This window comes from Sorex fumeus, unplaced genomic scaffold, assembly GCF_029834395.1.
Source record: "Sorex fumeus unplaced genomic scaffold, SorFum_2.1 ptg000026l, whole genome shotgun sequence".
Lineage (NCBI taxonomy): Eukaryota > Metazoa > Chordata > Mammalia > Eulipotyphla > Soricidae > Sorex > Sorex fumeus.
Genome location: NW_026606083.1, coordinates 10777305 through 10799245, shown reverse-complemented (window position 1 = coordinate 10799245; position 21941 = coordinate 10777305). Strand labels below are relative to the sequence as shown.

Here is a 21941-nt window from a genome sequence, read left to right as displayed (position 1 = left end):
AAACTTCTAGACCCAAGAAGGGAATTCCTGGATCCTGCTGGGCCCCAAGATGATTCTGTGCTCACCTATCTCAGAGGAGCTTGTCTGCTAGCCGGTTCCCCTACTCGCTATTTATGGAAATTCCTTTCTCCGCATCAGAAAGATCACTCCAGTTGCAACTTAAAAAGTGAGGCAGGGGCAGGTGAGAGGGGACCCCTCCCCGATCAGTCCAGCTTTCTGAGCTCCAGAACCTGCCCACGGTACCCTCTGCGGTGGGCGTTTCTCCTTCCCACCAGCCCGCTGGCAAGAAGGGGCCCAGCATTTCTCAAGTGTTCTCTATCAGGCTGCCAATTGTGTGGGCAAGCAAAGCACTGTGCTCGGCAGAAAATGACCGTTTATTTTGGAGCACATGAAGTTCCAGGCTGAGAGGGTCCTCACGGTGCTTTCGTGGGTGTCACTATGCCTCCACTTCAGCTCAGCCCCGGGGGGTGATCATGCACAAGTCTCACGACCAACACAGAACTGATGGAGCCCAGATCTTGAATTCATACTGGGACCCACTTTTCTGTTCTGTTGCCATAACAATCTGCGCTTCCTGAAGCAAAGAGGAAATTAGAATGGTCCTAAAGATGTTTACACCGTGCACACTCACCCCTGCGTTATTACTTGTGGTTATAATAAGCGTATTTCACATCTGTTTGAGGAGGGCAAACCGCCACTGCTTGTTTTTGCTCTGTGCTTTTTCTGGCTCCTCCTTCCAATCTGGCTTTGCGCTTGGCCTCCAGTTCTGTGCAGGAAAGGAAGAGGGATTGCTTGCAAATGACCCCATCAAGACCCTATAACGCCTCGCCCCTCCCCCCCCGCCCCTCAACCACAAGCCATGGAAGGAGCTCTTTATTTTTTATTAAACATTTCTTTTTAAAAATGTTATTAAATCACCCTGAGATACACAGTTACAAAGTCGTTCATGTTTCAGTCATAGAATGTTCCAACACCCGTCCCTTCACTAGTGTACATTTCCCGGCACCAGTGTCCCCAGCTATTCTTCCCCACACCCCTAGTCTGCCTCTATGGCAGGCACCCCTCCTTCCCTCCCTCCCTCCCTCCCTTCCTCCCTCCCTCTCTCCTCTCCCTCTCTCCCTCTGTCTCTCTCTCTCCCTCCCCAACCCCCCATTCTGGGCAGTATGGTTTGGATCAGGAGCTGAAAGGTCATCATGCGTATCCCTTTCCCTCCTCTCCGCTCTCAGTGCTTGTCCAGAGTGATGGTTTAGAGAGATCTTTCAAGACAAGCACTTCAACCCTGGACTCTTCTCTCAGCTGGAGACAGGGAGGACTCTCAGGGCAGTGGCAGCCCACTGGGAAGGGAAGGGACAGTGGGGCTCTTCTCTGCCCCGTTTCTCTTCACAGCCCTGGTGTCCCTACTGCTTGGTCATCCCAGGCATCCGGGTCCTTACTGCCCTGCCACCAGAGCATCCAGCCCATGGGAGCCCTGAGCAGTGGGAATGGGGCTGCCACGGCGAAAAGAGGGGGACCCGGGGGCACCCTGGGGACAGTATGGGCCCCAAGTCCTGGCAGGCAGCAGCTCTTCGGAGCCTTTCAGTGGCGCCTATGCAAGAGGTCTCTGCCCAGACCATCTGGTCACACAGGTCAAGAAGGTTCTGGGTCCGTGGACGGCCGTGGTCCAGAGATATGAGCAGGAAAAGGGCCTCGGCTGGAAGAAGCCAGCAGGGTCTGCCTTCGCTGTCCATACAGGCACTTGGAGCCACTCCTGGTGGAAACCATGTCTGTCTAAGCCCTTCGGCAGCCCAGGGCCCAGGCAGTAGGGACGCAAGCCTGGGATGGCCTGGCCACTCAGCAGTATGGCCAGATGGGAAAACACCCACCGGTGCTACGAAATTGGCCTTGCCCCTAAGGCCCAAGTGCTATTCTTTGGCAAATTCTTGTACCTAGGTAACATGCACACACACACACACACACACACACACGGAGGATGAAGGGCTGGAGAGAGTCCCGGGATTAAGGTGCTCGTCCTGCGTGTGACCCAGCCCAGTCCAGTCCCTGGCATCGCACGGCCCTCCGTGTGCCCCAGTGCCCCCGGGTGCTGGCCTGGAGCCCCAACAAGCACCCATTTGGTGGTCCCAGCTCTGTAGGAGGTGAGCAGCTCTGTGGGAGGCCCCAAACCTGAGAAAAAAAGCTCAAAAATGGGGTTTTGAGAGAGAGAAAAAGAAAGTGGAGGAGAGAAGAAAAGTACCTGCTATGGAGGTGGGGTGGAAGGCCGGAGAGGGACGGGGGCATTCGTGGTGAAAACCCGGGAACAACTTTGTAACTGTACATCTCACTGTGATCCAATTAAAAAAAAACTAAAAATAATAAGAATAAACAAGGTGGGGGGTATGGGTTTGGAGCCTATGAAAATGCATGAACAAGGGCCAGAGCTATAGTAATGGAGAAGGCGTTTGGCTTGCACACGGCCCACCCAGGTTTGATTTTCAGCATCCCATATGGTCCCCTCAGTACCACCAGAAGTAGCTCCTGGGTGCAGAGCCAAGAGTAATGCATCCCTGTGCATTGCTGGGTGTGACCCTAAAAGAAAAAAAATGCATGAACATCATGGATGTGGACCTGCCCTGCCCTTGTGGGGGGCAGCGGTGGGGGAGGATGGCTGCTTCTACCTGGGGGCAGAGGTGTGGCATGGAAGATGGGTCAGGCAGTGGGGGCGGGGGCGGCGGAAGGCGGATGGGGGTGCAGGAGGAGCAGAGGCTGTCGGGGAAAGCTGGGGCATGCCCGTGTCCCGTGTCCTGCTGGAGAACGCCCTCTTCTCTGCCCAGAGTGGAAGCCCCTCTCCAGTGAGAAAGCTGGTGGGCAGAAGAGGAGCACAGCACTTGAAGCTTGACTCTCCTGCTTGTGTCCACCCATCTCATCCTGCCAGGAACCTCCCCTCTGGGTCACAGCCACCCACGCAGCCGCTTTAGAGAAAAGTGAGTTCCCCGTCTGTTCTTTGCGGGGTTGGCTGACTCCTGATGCTTCCATCGTCTTGGCACCTTCAGCTCTGCCAGCCCAGCCCTCTATCTTCACACCAGCTGGATGTGTCTGGGTTCATGTTCAGAGTCAGCCACGATTTCCGAGAATTTTTTAATTTTTTAATTTTTTTTTTTTTTTGCTTAAAAAAATCATCAGCCTGTCTGCGTGTGACCAGGGCCGGCCCGATTGGAACGTCCGTGACACAGTTACAAGAGCAGGTTTGCAGGCACAGAGCCGCTTCCTTTGCACCTTCCACTCTGCGTGCATTTCACCCGTTTCTAATATTTGCTACTGCTTTCAACTTCATGGATGCCGCAGATGAAATGTCCTTGAAAATCTCCTTGAAAACGTTGATGGAAAGCGTGAATTTTCCCTCATGTGATGCAATAGGAACACAATGTGAAAGGCTAACAGCATCTACTTCACGGGGACATTCATTCCTATAAGCCCCTACGCTAACTAGAGGTGAAGAAAAGGGGCCTCATCTCTCCTGCTAGTGGACCAGGCAGGTTTAGTAAGTACACTAAAGTCTCAATGAAACTGAACCAGATAAAATAGTAATGATCTTTTTGGTTTGTTTTGATTTTGCTATCAGTGTACTCCATGTGACATAGGGGATGTACTTACACTAAAAATGTAAGATTTATCTGAAATTGAAATGTGACTGGGAATCTTGTCTCTTATCTGACAACCCCTATCCTCAAGGGAGAATGAAGATAACCAGTGCTTGACTTTTAAGCTGGTTTCAGTTAAGACAGAAACACGCATATGGGACCGGTGTGTAAGGACAGTGGGTAAAGCATTTACCTTACACTCTGACCACCCAGGCTCCATCTCTCGCACCCCATATGGTCCCCCTGAGGACTGCCAGGATGATCCCTGAGCTCAGAGCCAGGAGTAAGCAAGCCCTGAGCACCACCATGTATGACGAAACAAAACAAGAGAGACACAGCATGGGTTGGACAAGGGTGCTAGACTTTGGGTGCAAAGGGCAGAGAGTGGCATCCCACGGACCCAGATAGTCCAGCAAATCTAGACGGGACTGTCTACGGGGGACCCTTGGAGGGTACCACAATGTGAAGGTGATGTGAGACTACTGAGTCCTTTGAATTTTCCCTCTAAAACACAATGAAGACGGCTCAGAGAGGGCTGGAGCCTGGAAAGAGAGCGGTACCATCTACAGGGCGGGGTGGGGGGGAAACAGACGCATCCTCCCTTGCCCCCCTATAGGGCCAAGCTCGAGGAGGCGGGCTGCGGGCATGGCTCGTAGGGCGTGGCTCTTGGGGGCGTGGCTTGAGGCGACCACGCCCATCCCCGCCCCCTTCCCAGAGGGCTGTGCGCCAGGTCCCAGAGTCCTTTGCGCTAGCCTCGTGCTCCGTGCACCCGCGCTCCCGGCTCCTGCAGCCGGAGCCCTTGGCCTCGAGGCCCAGCGGGATTGGGGCAGTATGGACCCCCGGGAGCGCCGGCTGCCATGGACAGCGCCCAAGGAGCGTGGGCCAGGCCGTGAGTGCCCACGTGTGCACGTGCGGACCGCGGGTCAGAGGGTTTCGACCTGCAGGTTGCCATAGGCGAACAGGCGCCTGCAGGGCGGGTGGGGGAGGGGCGCCCTGCAGCGCTGGGCTTGGGGGGTCCCTGCCTAGGAGGGGCCCAAAGCCTGGTGTGCATGGACGGCAGGGCCGGTCCTGCAGGACGATCATGCCCCCTGGCCGTGCCGCCCCAGAGGGAGGCCCCGTTGGCAGCTCTGTGAGCTGTATTGGCCTGGACACTCTTGGGCACGGGTAAGGAGGGCTGCAGCGGCCCCCGTGCCCAGCTCAGCCCTGGGCAGCGACATCGCATTTCCGACCCCCGGGACAGACCTTGCAGCTCTCATCTGGGAGGCACTGCCTGACCGGCGCTCAGCCTCAGCACAGGCGCCCCCTCCTCCTCTCTCCCCCCCCCCCCTCCCGTCTGGAAGCTTCCATTTCTCTCTGAGTCCTTGGCATGGCACCGTGGTTGCAGTGTCCACTGGGGGAGAGCGTTGGGATAGGATTTTCTGCTGGTGAGGAGGAGGAAGGGCCTGCGGTGCCACCACTGAGGGGGAGCGGGTCCCCCTGCTAGTCTGAGCCACCCACGCAGCTGTGCGTCTTGCCCCATGGTTACTGCCCATAGGTGGGGGCTAGTTTCTTGCAATCAGGTTCATTTCCTGGGTGCCGGGGTGGGGGGGGGGCCTGGAACCCGCTATCATTCAGGCATTCTACAAGCCCTGTGGTGTGGCACTGCTTGTGGGCTGCCCCTCCCACTCTCTCGGGGGCTTTAGTCCCACAGATGGCCCCTAGCTGCACTGATCCAGGAGAGCCTGCGAATGTCCAAGGCTCTTCTTACTCTGGACACAGTCCTGTGCCCTTTTACATGGTTAACTGGAGGGACAGTTGATACAAAATATTGACGAGAGGTGTCACTTTTAGCTTAAGAGAGATGACCACATGTGCAAGGGTAGGGTGACCAGGATGCAGGAGTGTCCTTCCATTCAGGACTCTGTGGCTGGTCAGCCACACCACAAGCAGAACATCTTTCCTCATCTCCACTTATGTCTTAGAACCTTTATTGTAGCTCCTAAATTTGACCAAGAAGCCTATGGTTTTTATCATCCTCAGCAGTACCAAATTCAGATATCTCTTCAGAGTAAAGGATGCTGTTCCCCAGCCCCAGCAAGACCCTCTGCCACATTCATGAGCTCTTTCCTTCTACACCTGGTCACACATCCATCCAACCACTCACACCTCTGTCTGTCTGTGCAGCCATCCATCCGTCCATCTATCCACCCACCCCTTCATGATTCATCCGTCCATCCATACATTCACCTATCCACCCACCCTTCCTTCCATCCATCCATCCATCCATCCATCCATCCATCCATCCATCCATCCTTCCACCATCCATCCATTCAGCCTCACCCATCCATCCATCTAGCACCCATCAGCCATCCCTCCCTTCATCCCTCACCCATCAGGCCACTCATCATCCATTCATCCATTCTGTCCACCCATAAGCATTTCTGAACACTCACTTGATGGGAGGCACAGCATGAGGCACTCGGGATGTGGTGATGAATGAGTCACTCACGTCAGCAGCTAACTCCAGCTGAGGAGACAGACACAGCGGCATGCAGACAGTGCACAGGAAATGGTGATGATGCTTCACAGACAGGTAACAGGGGCATGGGAGCAAGACGTAGGGTGCGGCGGGCTCCTGGCTCCTTAGCCCACAGGCCTGCGCCTCTCAGGCTCGCCCTCTTCCAGGAGGTGGTCTTTGTGATTTTAGTAGAAAATTGTTTTTCAAGTACAAATTGTGCATTTGATATAGAAATTGTAGTAAATGCCAAATGGCAGGCTGAATTGTGAGGGTGGAGCGAGGATGGGCAGGGTGGCCTGGAGCGAACTCTGCCTGTCCACCAGGGGCTTCTGAACCTGGTCTCTGCTTGTCAGGTGGCCAAAGAGGCTATGCTTGTGGGTGCTGCCAAGGCCAGAGGGCCTGAGGTGACAGGGCCCACATGGCCAGCTTGGCTTGCTGTCATGGAGAGAGGCTTGAAGGAAAGAGGCAGAGAGAGGGGCTGCAGCCAGGAGGCAGCATCGCAGGACGCGACTGAGCCCCGTCTCAGGAGGGCACGCCTGTCCTGCCTGTTAGTACAGGTCTGTCTGGGGCGTCCAGTGAGACTGACCATGGTTGTCCATGTCGGCAGCTACCTTGCAGTGACCGTTCCGAGGCTGTGGTGTGGACACAGCTTGGGCGGAGGCTTGCCTTCAGTCCCCTGAACTGCTGGTCTGTGGGTGCTGAGGCAAGGGTTTGTCCGTGGCAGCTCAGATCAGCTGCTCCCACCCATGTACAAGTGGCAGGTGTTCCTTCTATTGTCATTTTGCCAGTGAGAGCGAGGGCCCATTGAGCTTCCGGGGGCCGTTTGTGGCCGGGGCTCGGCCCCCTCTCCGAGAATGCTTCCAGGCTCACCGGGGTTTTAGCCGGGACTCCCCCAATGTCTCCCAGGGTCCTGCCCCGGGAGATCCTGCAGGCGGGCGGGTAGACCTCAACTGCTCTGCTGACCGGAGGTGCCATCTTTCTGAGCAGCTGGCCTGGAACAGCCTCCCAGGCCCTGACGGTGCACCTGCCCGGTGGTGGTGGGGCCGGTGACTCTTCCAGCCGTGGCTGATGTTCAAGGGGAGATGAGAGACTCGGGGCTCCTCAGATGGTGTTAGGTTAGCTGCCGAGACCCCAGGACCCCAGGGGTGTTGGTTCCACTGCCCTTGGCAGTTCTCTGAGCCATCACTTTCTCTGGGGATTTTTGGTTTTGGTCCTAAACGTATAAAGGGGTGTTTGGGGGCTGAGAGGAAGCAGATGCTGGAGAGTTTGGACTGATCCTCATCTGTCGTGCTCCCCCTTCCCACTAAAGAAACCAAATCTAACATAAAACCCCAAAGGCAAAAAAAAAAATCCAACAGAAAATGTGATTATGAAATGTGACTGCGGTACCCTTGGGGAAATGTTCAGAGTCCATCCTCCGTGCGTGTGCGGGGTGCAACCTCCCGCCTCTCGTGGGTGTCTCAGAGACACCACGTGTCATGCAAGTGGCCGAGCGGCAGGAAGCCCAGGGCAGCGAGCTGGGAGCCAGCCCCTCTGGAAGGGCAGGGCCTTCCCTGTGTGGGATCCCCCCCCCCCCACTCTCTCCAGTGGGCTCTGGGTCGTGAGGGGATGCTTCTCTCCACACCCCCAGCTAGAGACTGCTGGGGACCCAGTGAGGGGATGGTTTTCCAGATGTTTCTTGCTCGAGTGCAACTTGGAAGAACTTCCCCCCACTCCGTTTTGTTTCCAAAGTCAATTTATTGAATATTAAGTCATAAAGCCAGTGATATAATTTTAATGAAAAATATCCTGTATCACTCACGACTTAATAGCACAAAAATACCCCTTAAAAACACTGTTTTGAAAAATAACCACATTAACTTTACACACAACAGCGTCCTTTCTTAAGCTTTATTTAAGAAATCGAGTACTATATAGTTCAATATATATAAGACACATCCAGTATTGTGTTCCTGATAGCAGTGCATAGATTTTGTTAAGATAATCATTTTCACTCGATAGAAACGCCTCATGGTCACACGGAGAGGATTTCCAGTGATTTTGCCCAAGCATGAGAGGAGAGAACAGAACACAGCAAAAATAGTGAACTACAACAGAGATGAAAAACAGAAACAGTGACCGAGCACAACAGTCGATTCCTGATAAGTGAATAAGCTGATTGTTTGGCCACAATATTTTATTCACTTATCAGGAATGATTCGCTTGGAGGTTCACTTCCTGGCCTGGCCACTCCGGGTGCGCTCAGCCCTCCTCCTCCTTGCTCCCGTCTTTGGAGAATTCTGAGTTTTCCAAAATTCTGATTTTCCCAAACAGCAGGGAACTGCCTCCATCATTCCCTTCCTTGACTTGGCACAAGCATTCTGCCTCATGCCAAACGGAGGGGGCACTGGTGTCCCCTAATGTACCTCAAACACAGACACTTGGATCTTGGAAAGAACTGACCACCTCCTCCCCACCACTCCCCACCCCACCCCCTCGGTCCGGCCCCCACCAAAAATAAAATGGCACATTCTTAGCCCTCTGTCCTCTGTCGGGAGAGGTGTGCAGAGGCCCGGGCGGAGGCCGTGCTGGGGTTTGGCCGACCTCTGGCTCCTGTGCCTCGCCAGGCCCTCTGAGCACCTACGGGAAAGTGTCCTCACATCCCCAGGAAGGCTGCGGGGTGGGGGCCTGAGCAGGGAGGGGCTGGGGGCCAGCAGCGGTGGGCGCTTTTAAGAGCACTTGGAGGGCGAGCCAGTTCCTGAGCGTGCGGAGGGCACCGGGAGGGGCCCGTGGCTGAGTTCTAGGGGGAGGGAGGAACAGTTCCGGGGAACTGGTGTGGGGGTGATGGATGAGGGCTCTGAAAAGCCAGGAGGGGCGTGGGTGCGGGCTGAGAGAGTGCCCCTCGGACCCGGGGCCTTCCCTGCCTGCCATGGGCCTGAGTCCCCACCCGCTCACCACCCAGCCCACCCCCTGCTCCCGCCGCCCCGTCCCCACCCACCTGCTCCCCGTGTTGGGGTGCAGGGATAGACCTTTGTCCTTCCCCGCTCTGCAAGCCTCATTCTCCCACGTCCAGCAGCGGTGTCCAGTCGGGAGTGGGGGGAGCGGAGGAGGTGAGGGGGCGATTCCCCACCACGTGTGGGGCAAAGACCGTCAAAGCAGGCTTGTGGCGATCCTGGCTCAGTGGGCAGGCGAGCCCGGGAGCCAGAGAAAAAGCACAAATCGCCAAGCACGGCAAACGGGCAGTGGTGTGAGTCGAGGGGGCTGGTGTGCAGAGTCCCCGAATCAGATATTCACTTAGGCGGAATCGACTGTATCTTTGTACACAACATAGAGGAAAAAAAAATAAATAAAACGTACGTGAAACAGTGAGGCGTGTAGATGTATCACCAACACATAATGACTGCCAACAATACAACACGCAGAGAGAGAAACGAGTATTAGGAAAATGGTTTAATATTGGAGACAGAAGCAAAAAACTGCATCACACAGTAACATACGTTACAAAAATAAGTTTGACTGTTTCAACTACACGGTTATGTTCACAATGAGGACAGAAGAATCAGAAAAAACTTTGATCTAAACAGCAAAAAAGCAAACTGCTAAATTTTAACTAATACATTTATCCACTTAAAGTGACCAAGTACTTCTAAATCTAATTACCTTATTGTGTAACTGCACGATACAGAATAAAAAGTGAAACTTACCGCTGTATTTTAAGACAAAATTCTAATGCTAGATATAAGCAAAGGGAGAAAAGAAACCAAGCCAAAGTTTTTAATTCTCAAAAGAAAAGCAACTTTCTTCCTATCAACCAGAAATCAAGCTTGAAATCAGTCATTGTCGAGGCCCACGAGAGTAAGCCACAAAAATTTCCTTTTTTTTTTTTAATCTCCAGTATAAAAAGTTCCACTGGTACAAAATGCATAAGTACAATCAGTTGTAGAAATAGGAAAGCCTGCGTTTTTTTTTTTTTTGGCTCAAATTCCATCAAACAACAAAATCCAAATGCATCAATAAAACAAACAATACTCAAATGGTCTTACAGTTTCCACTAGGTTGCATTAACTTTGGCTTTTCTCAGACAATATTTAAAAACTATTTTATAATTCTAAACAAAATGGTATTATTTAATCTACAAACAGCAATTCTCACAGCACAAAAAAACACAAATACATTTTTTGTATGACATTATTCAAAAAGGTAATGAAACTACAGGTTTTTTTAAAATTTTATTTCTTGTTAATTATAGCACTTAAGATAATAAAAACAGAAACAGTAAAATGATTCCAGAGTAGCACAAGCCAAAGAACGGTCACCCCTAGGGTGGATGCAAGGCGGGCTCGCCGCGCCGTGGATAGTCATTGTCTGCAATGCTCTCTCAGAGTTTAAAAACCACTAGACTCTACACTTGATGTTTAAAAAGCGGGTTCCCTGTGAGTGTATGTGTGTGTGCACGTGTGTGTTTTTCTTCTGGCAAGGCCCTTGCACCCTTGCAGCGTTTTCCTTTCGCTATTGAATACAGAAGGACAACTTGTCTTTCGAGGAGGGTTATCGTCATCACAATGAAACATGCAAAGGGGAAAGAAAAAAGAAAAGGTGGATTTTTCCCCCTCAAAGTGCTGTGCTGCTGGCCTGCGCAGGACAAGGCGCAGCCCAAGTGTTCACCCTGAGCCCTGCGCAGGTGCCTCTGGGGGACATGCCAGGGGATGGGGGTGCCCGTGGAGAGATGGGAACCAAGTTCTGGAGATGCACGTGTAACCGCTAGACGGAGAGATTCCAAGGATGTGCTCTTGTGTCTTCGCCCACCACCCCGTGGCGAAGAGGAGGGCTGTGTGCGGTGACCTCTGTTCCCGGCCCACGCTGCGGGAAGGACAGCGCAGCCTGCAGAGGGTGACGGAAGGCCCCAGCAGTAGTAAACACGCGAGTGTGAGGAGAAAACAGAGCGTTTCATTAGCAGTGCATGTGCTGTGGGAAGGAAACGTGCGTGTGTGCGTGTGTGCATGTGTGCGTGTGTGTGTGTGTGTGTGTGTGTGTTTTATTTTTTGCATCGTTATAGAGGCTGGTCCTTCCCATCCACACGCATCAAACCTGACTGGTAGTGGGTGGGGAGAGGGGCAGGTGAGGCTGCCAGCAGTGGGGACAAGCCACCTAGAGGCGCCTGGCAGGGGCTGAAGGGGTGACACTGTGCTGGGTCAGGCGGCGGGAGATGTGCTCACGTGGAGTGACATCAAAGGAGTAGACATGGCACTTGTCAAAGTGGCAGCAGGAACTGGTGCTAGGTATTTGGTCAGCAACTGTGACTGAGGACAGAGATCCGCAGGGCGGAGCAGTCCCATTTAAATGCATTCCATTGAGAAAAGAAAGGCAGGGAGGGAGCCCAGCGCCTAGCCCCGACCCTTGCTCACTCATGGGCGTCCGCAGGGCTGGTGGGAAACGTCATTCGGGACCAAAGAAACAGAAGTGGACCTCCCCAAGACTGTGCCTGGGCAGTCCCTGAACTGGCGGCCCACGGACGCAGGGGCTCCGGATTAGGTGGTGCCCCTCGCTCCGAAGGTCCTGCCTGCCCCGGGGACCGCCAAGAGTTAAAACTGAGGCCAGGGTCCAGCAGCACGCTGAGAATTTGTTTGTAAAAAAATGATCAGAAAGAATCAATATTAAAAAAAAAAGTGTACTTATTTATCCCCCCTTCAAATCTGTTGGTTTTTTTTCCTTTTGAATCTCATCCAAAGGATAAGAAGAAAGTAGTATGCACTCAAAGAATGGTATATGCCGAAAAAAAAGTCCAAATTTGAAACGCCCCAAAACAAACTAAAATGATGACAGTATAAAAAGTTATCAACATTTCAGAGAGCTCTGGGTAGAAAGGGTTAAAAGTTCAAAACTTTCTCACCTTAGAGGTTTCCACGTGTCATGAAGAAAGTACAGAGTGAGGCTGCGGGAGCGGCCTCGTGTGCAGAGCGTTTAAAAAAGTGAGACATGGGCACTTGTACAATGTCTTACAAAAAACATCATCGAGAAATAACAAACAATAACAGTTTCAGGCAACAAGACCACAGGATAGCAAGTTAACAAACTTTATAACCTTTTTTTTGTTTGTTTTTTGTTTTTTAAATATTAGGGATTTATACAAAACACATAATAAAATACCCATGTTATCAAATTACTTCTCACAAGAAACACACTGGAGCGCTAGGAAGGAAGTACCTTTGGAGTTTGGCACTATAGATTTTCACTTTTTTCTTTAAAAGAAAAAAAAATCACATTTTGCTGAACACAAACACATCTAAATAGTTCACAATTTAAAAAAAAATGACATCAATGCTTTACAAGCCAACACAAAACTTATTCTGGAATAGGTGTTTTTTTTTTCCCCCTCACATGAAATTTATTTTTAAGCAAACAACTTTTTTTTAAATTCTTTTTTTTTTGTATTAAGAAAACCAATTCTAAACTTGTCTTATCAACAAAGAACATTAAGACCATAAGACTCATGATGAAACCACAACTGAATTCACAGAAGCACCAACGGAACAGTTTACAGTAACCCTTCTCCTGTACATTGAAACAGTATAAAATATAGGGAATTTCATGTGCGTCAAACCATGGATTGTCTAACTGTGAGTCAGTTCAGCAAAAGGTGACACAAATAGGTAGCATTTGCCCCAAAACAGGGTAAATATTTTTCTTATACTAATCTACAAAAAGTGGTTCTATATATATATCTTAATGAGAAAGTGAGCCACCTAAAATGGCCTTATCAAAAAACTTTACACTGCCTGAAAAATGTAAAAACTATTACAGACCTCTAGAGACTTAAAATCAGACAGTTTTTTTTCTCAAACTGTTTTGGAAGTAGTCTGTTAGAAACCAACATTCTGTGCCCCTGGGTGCATATTGCTGTTGTCACCAGTCGGGAAGAATGCCAATCCCTGTATAATACTTTCAAGTCTGTTTTATGAAAAGAAAAAAAAAAAAGAAGAAAGAAACATTTTTGCCACAGGTTTTTTTTCCTATAGTTAATTTGTCTAATAATAACTTTCAGTCTTGCATGAATGCAGCAATGTTTGTTTTTTTCACATTGACTTCCCAGAATTCAGAGCTAGATGAGGTCACATGCAAATCTCAAAGGTCAAACTAGATCAAAGGTCAGTAGGAGAACCGAGTATGATGTGAGGTCAGAAAGACATCAGAAACAATGACGGGACGATGAAACTGTTTGAGACGCCACAGGGACATGCTAGGCAAACGGTGAACTAACGGGCATGAAGATGTCTAGGGAGAAAACAAGGGAGAGTCGAGAGTTACACAGGAGCCGAGGGCAGCCACCATCACCCTCCGGGCGGCCAATGCAAACCCAGGGCCTGCCACCGCGGCCGTCCACGTCATTTGCATTCCTGACAGTCTTAACCACAGCACGGGGACCCCCGAATCCATCCGAGAGGGAGGGGGATGGATTCCAGGTGCTCTGGGCACGGGGTCGGGGCAGCAGAGGACAGGGGAGGGTCCAGTTCCAACGAGAGGTGACAAACGGGGAGGGTCAGACTGTAAACTAGGTCATGGACGTCAACGCACGGAGCATCAGACATACAAACAACGAGAGGGAGAGCATGAGCTGCAGGCCTAGGGTTCCACGGCGAAGAAAAAGCCCATTCCTAGAACGCTTCCTCCAGAGACTACTTCAAAAGAATCTCGCTAGCACAGAGAACTGCTCTTCAGGTTCCCAATAAGTTAACAATAGGCAATAAATAACTTCCATTATTTCTGAGGCAGTAAAAATTTTGTACAAAAATAGAAATGCTTTTTTTACAAATAAAATTTACAGGCCTGTGGCTTTCTTTTTTATGTATTATTTATGTAGTATTTATTTATTATTAAATTTATCTTTCAAGAAACATCAAGTATTTTCACTCATTTTATTTTATTTTAAACCCTGTAACTTTAAGAAACAGATCTCTAAATCTTTTTTTTTTACATTAATCCTTTCTAAAAACTAAAATAAAACTAACAAAATAGACAACCAGTGTAATAATCTGACCAATAAATGTCATGTTTCTTTGAACCCTAAAATAAAATCCTGCTTAATCAAAGGAACCGGATGTAGTGGAAAGACGTCTTGTCTCGTGTTAAGTGCTTCTCCTGGCTTCCCTGTCCCCCTAGGCCACCGCCGGTGCCGCCTCAGAGCCAGCCCCTCCTGGGGGTGGGCGCCCGCAGGAGGGGTGCCTTCTCCAGGCAGTGCCCTTGGCACAGCGCACATTTGCCTTTGTTTGCCTTTTAAATTCTCAAGATGGCATTTATTTGTGTTTTTTTCCTTAAAAAAAAAAAGCAAAATAAAAAAAAAAACCCAAACCCACAAAATCCAAAACCAAACTGAACAGAAAAAGGTCAAAGGAGATTCGATTTGCAAAACCAAGGAGAATACAGTGGCAGGACTGGAGGGGTGTCCTCAACAGAAACTGGGTAGCCCAAGTTTAATTATGGCGAACTGGGTGGGGTGGGGGTTGTGGAGGCCTTATTGTAAAAATAACCGTCTCTCGGTAAGTTGGCCATGCGGTCCTCCTCTGCCTCTCCTGTCGGGAACAGGCCGGCTCGCGGGACTTACCCTAAGAAAGCTAAAGTAAGAGCAGGGAGCCTCGGGGGTTAGGTCAGTAAGGTTTGCTGTCATTTTTGGAGCGCTTCAGCTGGACCTTCAAGCGTTTCATGCCGATCTGGAAGCCGTTCATTGCCTGGATGGCCGCTTGCGCAGACACTGGATTGTCGTAGCTGACGAAGCCTGGAAGACACACGGGGGAGGCGGCCGCGTCACCAGAGGCCAGCGCTGCCACAGGCGTGTGCTGGCCCCGCACACCCCACGGACCCCAGGCCTGCCCCGAAGCTGGGGTTCGAGTTGCACCCCTCAGTGGGCACACTCCAGGGTGGAGGTCCCCTCCCCCCGCCCAGGGGCTCTCGGGTCCCAGACTGCAGCCCCCAGGCCAGATCCCAGGTCTGCCGCTCCCCACCCCCACTTCCTGTCAGTGGCCCTTGAGCTCATGGGACTGGGGTCATGTAGTGAGTGGATGGTAGGGTAATTTAACCCTTGACGTGGTCCATTCTAGAGCTGGGATGGAGCAGCTGGGAGATGCCGAGACACCCTTTCTCCTCATCTCAACTTCCACATTTGAGGCCCAGTGAACTCAGCAGGCCAGAGTTTGTTGGCGTGTGTCCCTCGGACTCAACTGTGCTCAGGGTTGGCATCCATCCTGGCAGAGTTCCCGCTCTGTCTCAGTGCTCACCACCGACAGGCAGGGAGGGCAGGCTCTGCCATGTCCTGGCCACACGGTCAGTCACTGGGCGGTGGTGTGGATGCATGGGGCACACACGATTGGTGCTGATCCCCGGCCAGGCGTGGGCAGGCCCTACTCATCCTGGGTGTTGGACAGAAGTTGTTCCGCTGATTGTTTCACCCCTGAACGTCAGCTGTTCAGAAGGGCCTATGCTACATTGATCTTCTGTTAAAATTTAAAGCAAAGGAAAAATATCTTCACCATGGAGTGAAGGAAGAAAGGGACACAAACATCACCCTCAAGCAGAATTCTCAGCCAATAAAATGAGCTTTTTTGAAAAAGCTTTTCACGGGTAGGCAGTACCGCAAAAAACGGGGGTTTCCATTTGTTTAAGAAAGACAAAGATTCCTTATACTTGTGATCTTGGATCCTAGATTTTCACTCTCATTTTCTCCTTTCCTTCCAGGTTTTTATCCAAAAGCAGCAAGTTGATTAGAGTAGAAATGGGTCGATGGTGAACTGGAGAAAGGATGCCTGGTCCAGAGGGGACAGTGGGTGACCCGCTGAGGGAGAGACCTTGAGTAGCCGGATGCTGAGATGCCTGGACGGACGAACGGTCACTCTCTGAGGCAGTTGGTGCTCTCTCCTGGGCCAACCATGGCCACTTCCTCTCCAGCCTCCGGCTCAGGCCTGGCCACTGTCAGCCACGGGGACAGTGACCATCTGCCTTTCACGCCTGGCCTGGGGCAGCTCCCCGAAGTGACGCCCCATCCCGCTCCGTTCCATGGCGCTTGGGCCCTTCCCAGGGGCATTGACGGCTTCTCCCCTGGGGAACATGGTGCCACGCTGGTTCCCGAGGACAGACCAAAACTTGACTTCTGCCCCCCACCCCCACCTCTGCCACAGCCCCAGGAGAGCAGTGACAGGAGAGGGCCAGCAGAAGGCATTCTCAAAGCCAGAGCAACCTGCGCCCGAGTCCCACTGTACAATGGCAAGGCATCCAGGATGGACATGTTGGCACCTCTGGGTGCACCCGCACTCCTTTGGGCGTCTTCCTTCATACCGACCACGCTTCCGTTTGTCTTTTCTTGGGGCCAGGTAGAGTCAATGTGACTGTTAAGTGCTGGGCACCACCTCCTGCTGGCCTGGCCTTTGAGGTGTGACTGGGCCGGAGCCGGCCACGCCCATCACACAGACTCTGGCTTCTGAGCTGCTTTGGGGACCACCTGGGTCTGAAGACCAATGCCGGGGAGATGGCGTGTTCTGAGCACCATCTCGGAATCAGCCAGGTTGCACCGAACGTCCAGAGGAAGTGGGTGTGAGAATGGGGTCTTCTGAGAACGCCCGCAAGCAGCCCCACATGAGCCTCTCCAACGGCCTGAGTGTGGCTCCGGACCCTGCGGACCCCGCTCTCCCCGGTGCTGGAGAGAGCTGTGCAGGCATGCGGCTCAGAAGCTGCTGGTCACTCGACATGACAGATTCCCAGGTGCAGAAACCACTTGACAAGTGCGGTGTAGACAGCGTTGCCTCACGCATGGGGACTCTGTGTCTGTCCTGAGCCTGCCATTGGAGTCACCCCCTTCTTCTGGGTAATGTGACAGTCGACAAGGGGCCAGCCCACCCGGACACGCCACCCCACGGGAGCCCGTCTCGGCTTCCTTCCCATCCCTGCTCCCGTGGCCACCGGTGGGGCCTTAGCGCGGCGTCGGTTGCATACCAAAGCACTTGCTCAGATTGGTCTGTTTGTCAATGAAGACTTTAGCAGAGATGACATTTCCGAAAGGCATGAACATCTGCAGAATGTCCTGGTCTCCAAACTCCTGTGGGAGGTGGTAAATAAAGAGGTTTGCACCCTCTGGACCTAGAGAGGAAAAGAAAAACCAGAGTAAGGTATCCTTGGTTCCTCAGCTCCTCACACCTGCTCAGGTACTTTTCTGACAAGACCCTCTCTCTGGACGCCATGGGCGCAGCTGCCTGCCTGTCTCGTGTTCCTGGCTGGGAAGGACTCTTGGGAGGAGACTCGGGAAGGATGGCTTCCTTGTCCTCCCCCCCCCCCCCCCCCCCCGTCAGAGCTCACGGGGGATGTTTGTTGTGGTGACCTGGGGCAGCAGCAGGCTGGGGTCCCCCAGCACTTGGAGCAGATGGCAACCACTGGGAGTAACGGATACAGCAGGGACGCTGCTCATACTTTGCAGTCATGTACCTAATGACCCATCCAGGTGTCATTGGCCAAGTCCCTACTCACAGGCTGATAATCATGTTAGAAATGACTGGTGAGGCGGCCAGGCTGGGGGAAGGGGGGGGAGTAAGTTTCACACGTGTGGGGGCACCAGGCCCCTGCAGTAGCCCAAGAGGAGGTCGTGGAAGGGGGCAGGAGCCTGCGCGCCCCCTCCCTGTACCTGGCAGCCAAGCAGGCCCTACGGGGCACAGGGGAAGTGACCCTGAGGATGGGCTGCTGGGGTTGGGGACGCCCTGATGGGGTGGGACTCGTGGGTGCCCTGCCCACAGGTCCGAGGCAAAGGGAGGGAGGCACGGAGACAGAGGAGTCAGGCCAAGCTTCCTCCACGCGAAATCCTAAGAGGAAAAGTGGTTCTGGGGCATGGGACTCGCCCTGTGGGAGTCTGGAGTCAGTTCGCGTCTGAAGCGCCTCCAGAAATGGCCGGCCCAGTCCCCAGGGACGGGAATCTTGCGTGTGTGGGCACAGGATGGTCCAGTGTGCCCGTCCAAGAGTGGACGGAGGGGATAGGCTGTGCCCCGGGCCGTTCTATCAGGACCACCAGTGGCCCTGCCCGCCCATGGCCCATGACATGGAGCCTCTGCCCCAGCCTCCTGTTCCTGGAGCCCCTCGGGTCTCCGACACCAAGATGAGATGGTGCCTGCTGCCACAGGCACCAAGTGTGGCTGCACCCTTCCTACAGCCGTGTGTGTGTGTGTGTGTGGGGGGGGGGGGGGCGTGCTCAGGCCCTGCAGCCAAGTTACATCCCTGGCTGACACCCAGGTGTCTCCTTCCTCGTCCTTTAGTACAACCCTCCGGGACCCCTCGCCAGCTGTGGTCACGTGCGAGTGAGTGTCCCTTAGGCCACTGTCCCAGGGCACGAGGTCCTGCAGAAACCCAGGATGCCATGGGCTCTGCCTACCATGCATGGCACTTACCTGCTGCATGTTGAAGCCGGGCAGGTGGGGGTGGGGGAGTCGGGACACCCAGCTCAGTGGCTGCCCCTGGCCTGAGCGCTAGATGCCCTGAGGTGGGAGGAGAGCTGGCAAGTGGGGACTGTCTCCGCACAGCCAGGGGGCCTCACTTTCCTTCATACTGACCCTTTAAGGCCCGCTCTGGCTGCCGCCTTTCCGTCTGTCAGCCCTGTACACAGGACAGGAGAGCAGGCGGGAGTTCAGACTCGGCTTAGTGCTGGCCTGTGGCTCATTTCCTCTCCCTGTCTGACTCGCTCGACGCGGGGACGGTTTCCCTAGGAAGGGGCTTTGCATTTTTGGAGCACGTTCGTGGCAGGGTGAGTGGTGCGTGGTTAGTGGCTAGGACATCGGGCTGGGGACCCGCTGCCACCTTCTCAGTGCCACATGGCCTCTCTGGGTGCTCGAGGAGACCCTCCTTGCGAGCATCCCCCGTGTCTCTGCCTGGCACCGGGCAAGGTGGCCTTCGTGGCCACGATCTCTGAGGTGCAGGTTGGCCTTGCACGGCCACAGCGTAGTGGCTTCACGTTTGCGTCTACGCGCTTTCTAACCTCCACGCTCATACTTCAGGCTCAGAGGAAAGAGAAATCTAAATTCACAAAAAACTCAAGATTTTCATAAAGTCACATATTTTTTTTCTTTCTTTTTTGTGGTGGTGGGGTGGTTTGGAGCCACACCTGGTGGTGCTCAAGGTTTACTCTTGGCTCTGTGCCGAGGGGTCACTCCTAGTGGGTCTTGGGGGCCATTTGTGGTATCAGGGAGCGAACCCGGATCGGCTGCACGCCAGGCCAGCGCCCCACCTGCCATACATCTCTCTAGCCTCAGACATTTTTTTTTTGAGCAATTGATGAACAGAAAAGCCTTTCTTAGGGGGGGGGGTCATACATGAGTTAAAATTGTGCCCCCTTGAAAATTCACAAATTCACAAACTACGAACCATTAGTCCCTTAGAGACAAACAGCACGGCCAACAGGCAACATGGCTAGAAGCAGATTCTTAACTATGCAGGGAGGACAAGGCCAGGAAAGAAAGCAGAACTGGCTCAGTGGCAGAGCTGCCAACCCTGGCTTCTTTCCCGCGTGAAGCGAGGGGAGCAGCAGCATGTGGCAGAGGCTGGCCCGGAAGGCCAGCTGAGGGGTGGACACAGAGATGGTCACCTCCAGCGGCCCAAGATGCAGGCGGACCCAGAGCTGGGCTAGCCCATGTACTGTTCTCTCGGCGGATGGAGTCTGGCTGGCGTAGTTTCGGTCACACAGGTGGTTTACGAGACCATGTGTGGAACTGAGGATGGAACTAGGGCCAGCTACCCGCGGGGTAAATGTCTCACCCCTGACTTTCTCTCTCTGGCCCCTAATCTGTTTATGGCATGAACATCTAGAAATGACCAGCAGAGAAGCAAGGCAGAAGGCCACTTTGTTTCCCCAGAAGGCTGAATCTTCATCAGATAAAGATGGGACACGTAGTCATGCCTGGAAACTGTCTCCTGGGCAGGGTATCAGCATGCGCGCGCGCGCGCGTGTGTGTGTGTCTCTGTGTGTGAGTCTATGGTTGTGTGTATGTGTGTATCTGTGTCTGTGTGTTTGTGTGTGTCTCTGTGTTTGTTTCTGTGTCTGTGTGTGAATGTGTGTGTGTGTGTGTGTGTCTGTGTTTGTGCGTGTGTGTGTCCCTGGCGGGAGGGGACCGGTAGGTGTGCAGGAGATTGGTGGGGGGTGGAGGGGCAGCCAATGGGAGCGTCTGAGCGTGTGGCTGGACGGGGCACAGGGCGGGGCTGGTGTGGGCCACCCATTTCCTTTCGGAGGCCCGGCTCGTGGGGATGAAGCGGTGTCCGCCCGACTCCTGGTCAGCTGTGTGGTCCTCGCTGCGGGCGGCCAGGCACCTACCTTCCTTCTGGCTGCCCGCCGCACTCTGCTGCTGCAGCAGGCTCTGGCTGTACAGAGTGGGCAGTGCGGCTGCCGCGTACTGCTGGATCCCTGAGTAGGCCTGGGTGAGGGCGTCCATCGTGCCCGCCGTGCCATTCGCCAAGCCTGTGGCGCCGAGTCCTCCGTTCAGAGCCGCCATACCTGAGAGCATTTGAGCAACTTTACAAAAAACCCAACAATAGAGAAGAGAAACAGCACTTTTCATTAGTGCTTTCCAAAGGAAGTCAGAGATCATTTTGACACAAGGACAACAGCAAGTGGCATGCACCCGCACAGCAATGCCCCCCCCCCCCCCGCCATGAGATGCAGACAGGAAGCACCAGCCACAGTCAGTGGCTCCCGCCCCCACCCCCCACCCATAGCGGGGAGTCAAGGCGGCACCCAAGGCCCATGCACGGTGCTACTGGCAAGTCCCACTGCCCTCGGGGAACAGAAGCCAGCTGCTTCTCGGTGCCCAGACGTGCGGCTGGCCACATCTGCACACATGCATTGTGGACGGGCTCTTTTGGGGGCTGCTTGAGAGGGACAGGGTGAAAGAAGACTCAGTCCCTGACTCCCGACCGTTGCACAGGGAGGCTCTGCACTCCTTCGCGGATTGGGCCAAAGTGCTCAGGAGCAGGACGGCTGATGGGGTAGCAGGGCCAGGAACGTGCGGGGCCGCTTCCCCGGGATGCAGAGACCCGCAGCTGCTTCCATGGTGGTGTGGGCTGACGGCAGCAGAGCTCTCCTCTTCCGGTCTCCCCTCAGCCCTGGCCATGCTCTGCCTCCATGACACTTTGCTCCCGTTGCCCCCGAATCCGAATCAGATCGAGCACCGAGCTCTGAGTAGGACCTTCCAGATGAGCCCGGAAAACGGCAGCGCTGACGCCCTCACTGGCTCCTGTCCCCTCCCTGATGCCGACACTCAGATCTGCCGCTTGGAAGAACGCGGTGAAGACACCGAGGGCCATCGGCAGGGTCAGGGATGACGCCCGGAGCCGGCAGATGCTCGTCTGTGGAAGATCGATGCTGGGGCGCCCATGTGCGTCTGTGCTGCCCCCAGCCCCACCACTCTGCCCACGCTCCTGCTCTCAGGGACAGCCAGGCCGGAGGCACAGAGCAGACGTTCTTCTGAGGGGAGGGATGACAGCTGAGCTCTGCCTTTAGGGTCCCCAGGGGACGGCCCGGGCCAGGGTGCCCTCTGTCCACAGCTGCTGCATGCAGAGCCCAATGGCAGGATGGCAGAGCGGGCGTGAGCTGCCCGGGACCCACCTCTGCCCCCTGCTCATCTGTTCGGTGGCGGGCACCTCCTCTCCTTGTGATGAACCAGGGGGTCAGGCCCTTCCTTGTTGTGGGTGTCGGTCTCCCCCACTTTGTCTGCATTCGTGTATGGGCGGGGGTGAGTGTGAGGTGCAGAGCTGCCAGGCACCTCTGCTCCTTCCCCGCCGGGCATGGGGACCCAGTCCTGCACCCAGCTCTCAGATGGGGGCGCTAGACTGAGCTGCGG

General features: G+C 53.7%; 1 protein-coding gene across 15 annotated transcripts in view; it reads right to left on the bottom strand.

Moving 5' to 3' along the window:
• Positions 1-12150: 12150 nt before the first annotated feature.
• Positions 12151-21941, bottom strand: part of CELF2 (CUGBP Elav-like family member 2) — a 638321-nt gene continuing 628530 nt past the window's right edge. For 8 of the 15 annotated variants that reach the window (XM_056114747.1, XM_056114742.1, XM_056114737.1 and 5 more), the window contains 3 exons: positions 20417-20614; positions 17068-17211; positions 14421-14860 (listed from right to left, as the gene is read on the bottom strand). In XM_056114747.1, the coding sequence (XP_055970722.1) occupies positions 14733-14860; positions 17068-17211; positions 20417-20614 (470 nt within the window). In that variant the 3' untranslated portion in view covers positions 14421-14732. Of the gene's footprint in view, positions 13363-14420; positions 14861-17067; positions 17212-20416; positions 20615-21941 lie in introns of those variants that run through there. The other 7 variants (XM_056114739.1, XM_056114741.1, XM_056114735.1 and 4 more) reach the window with 2 other exon arrangements.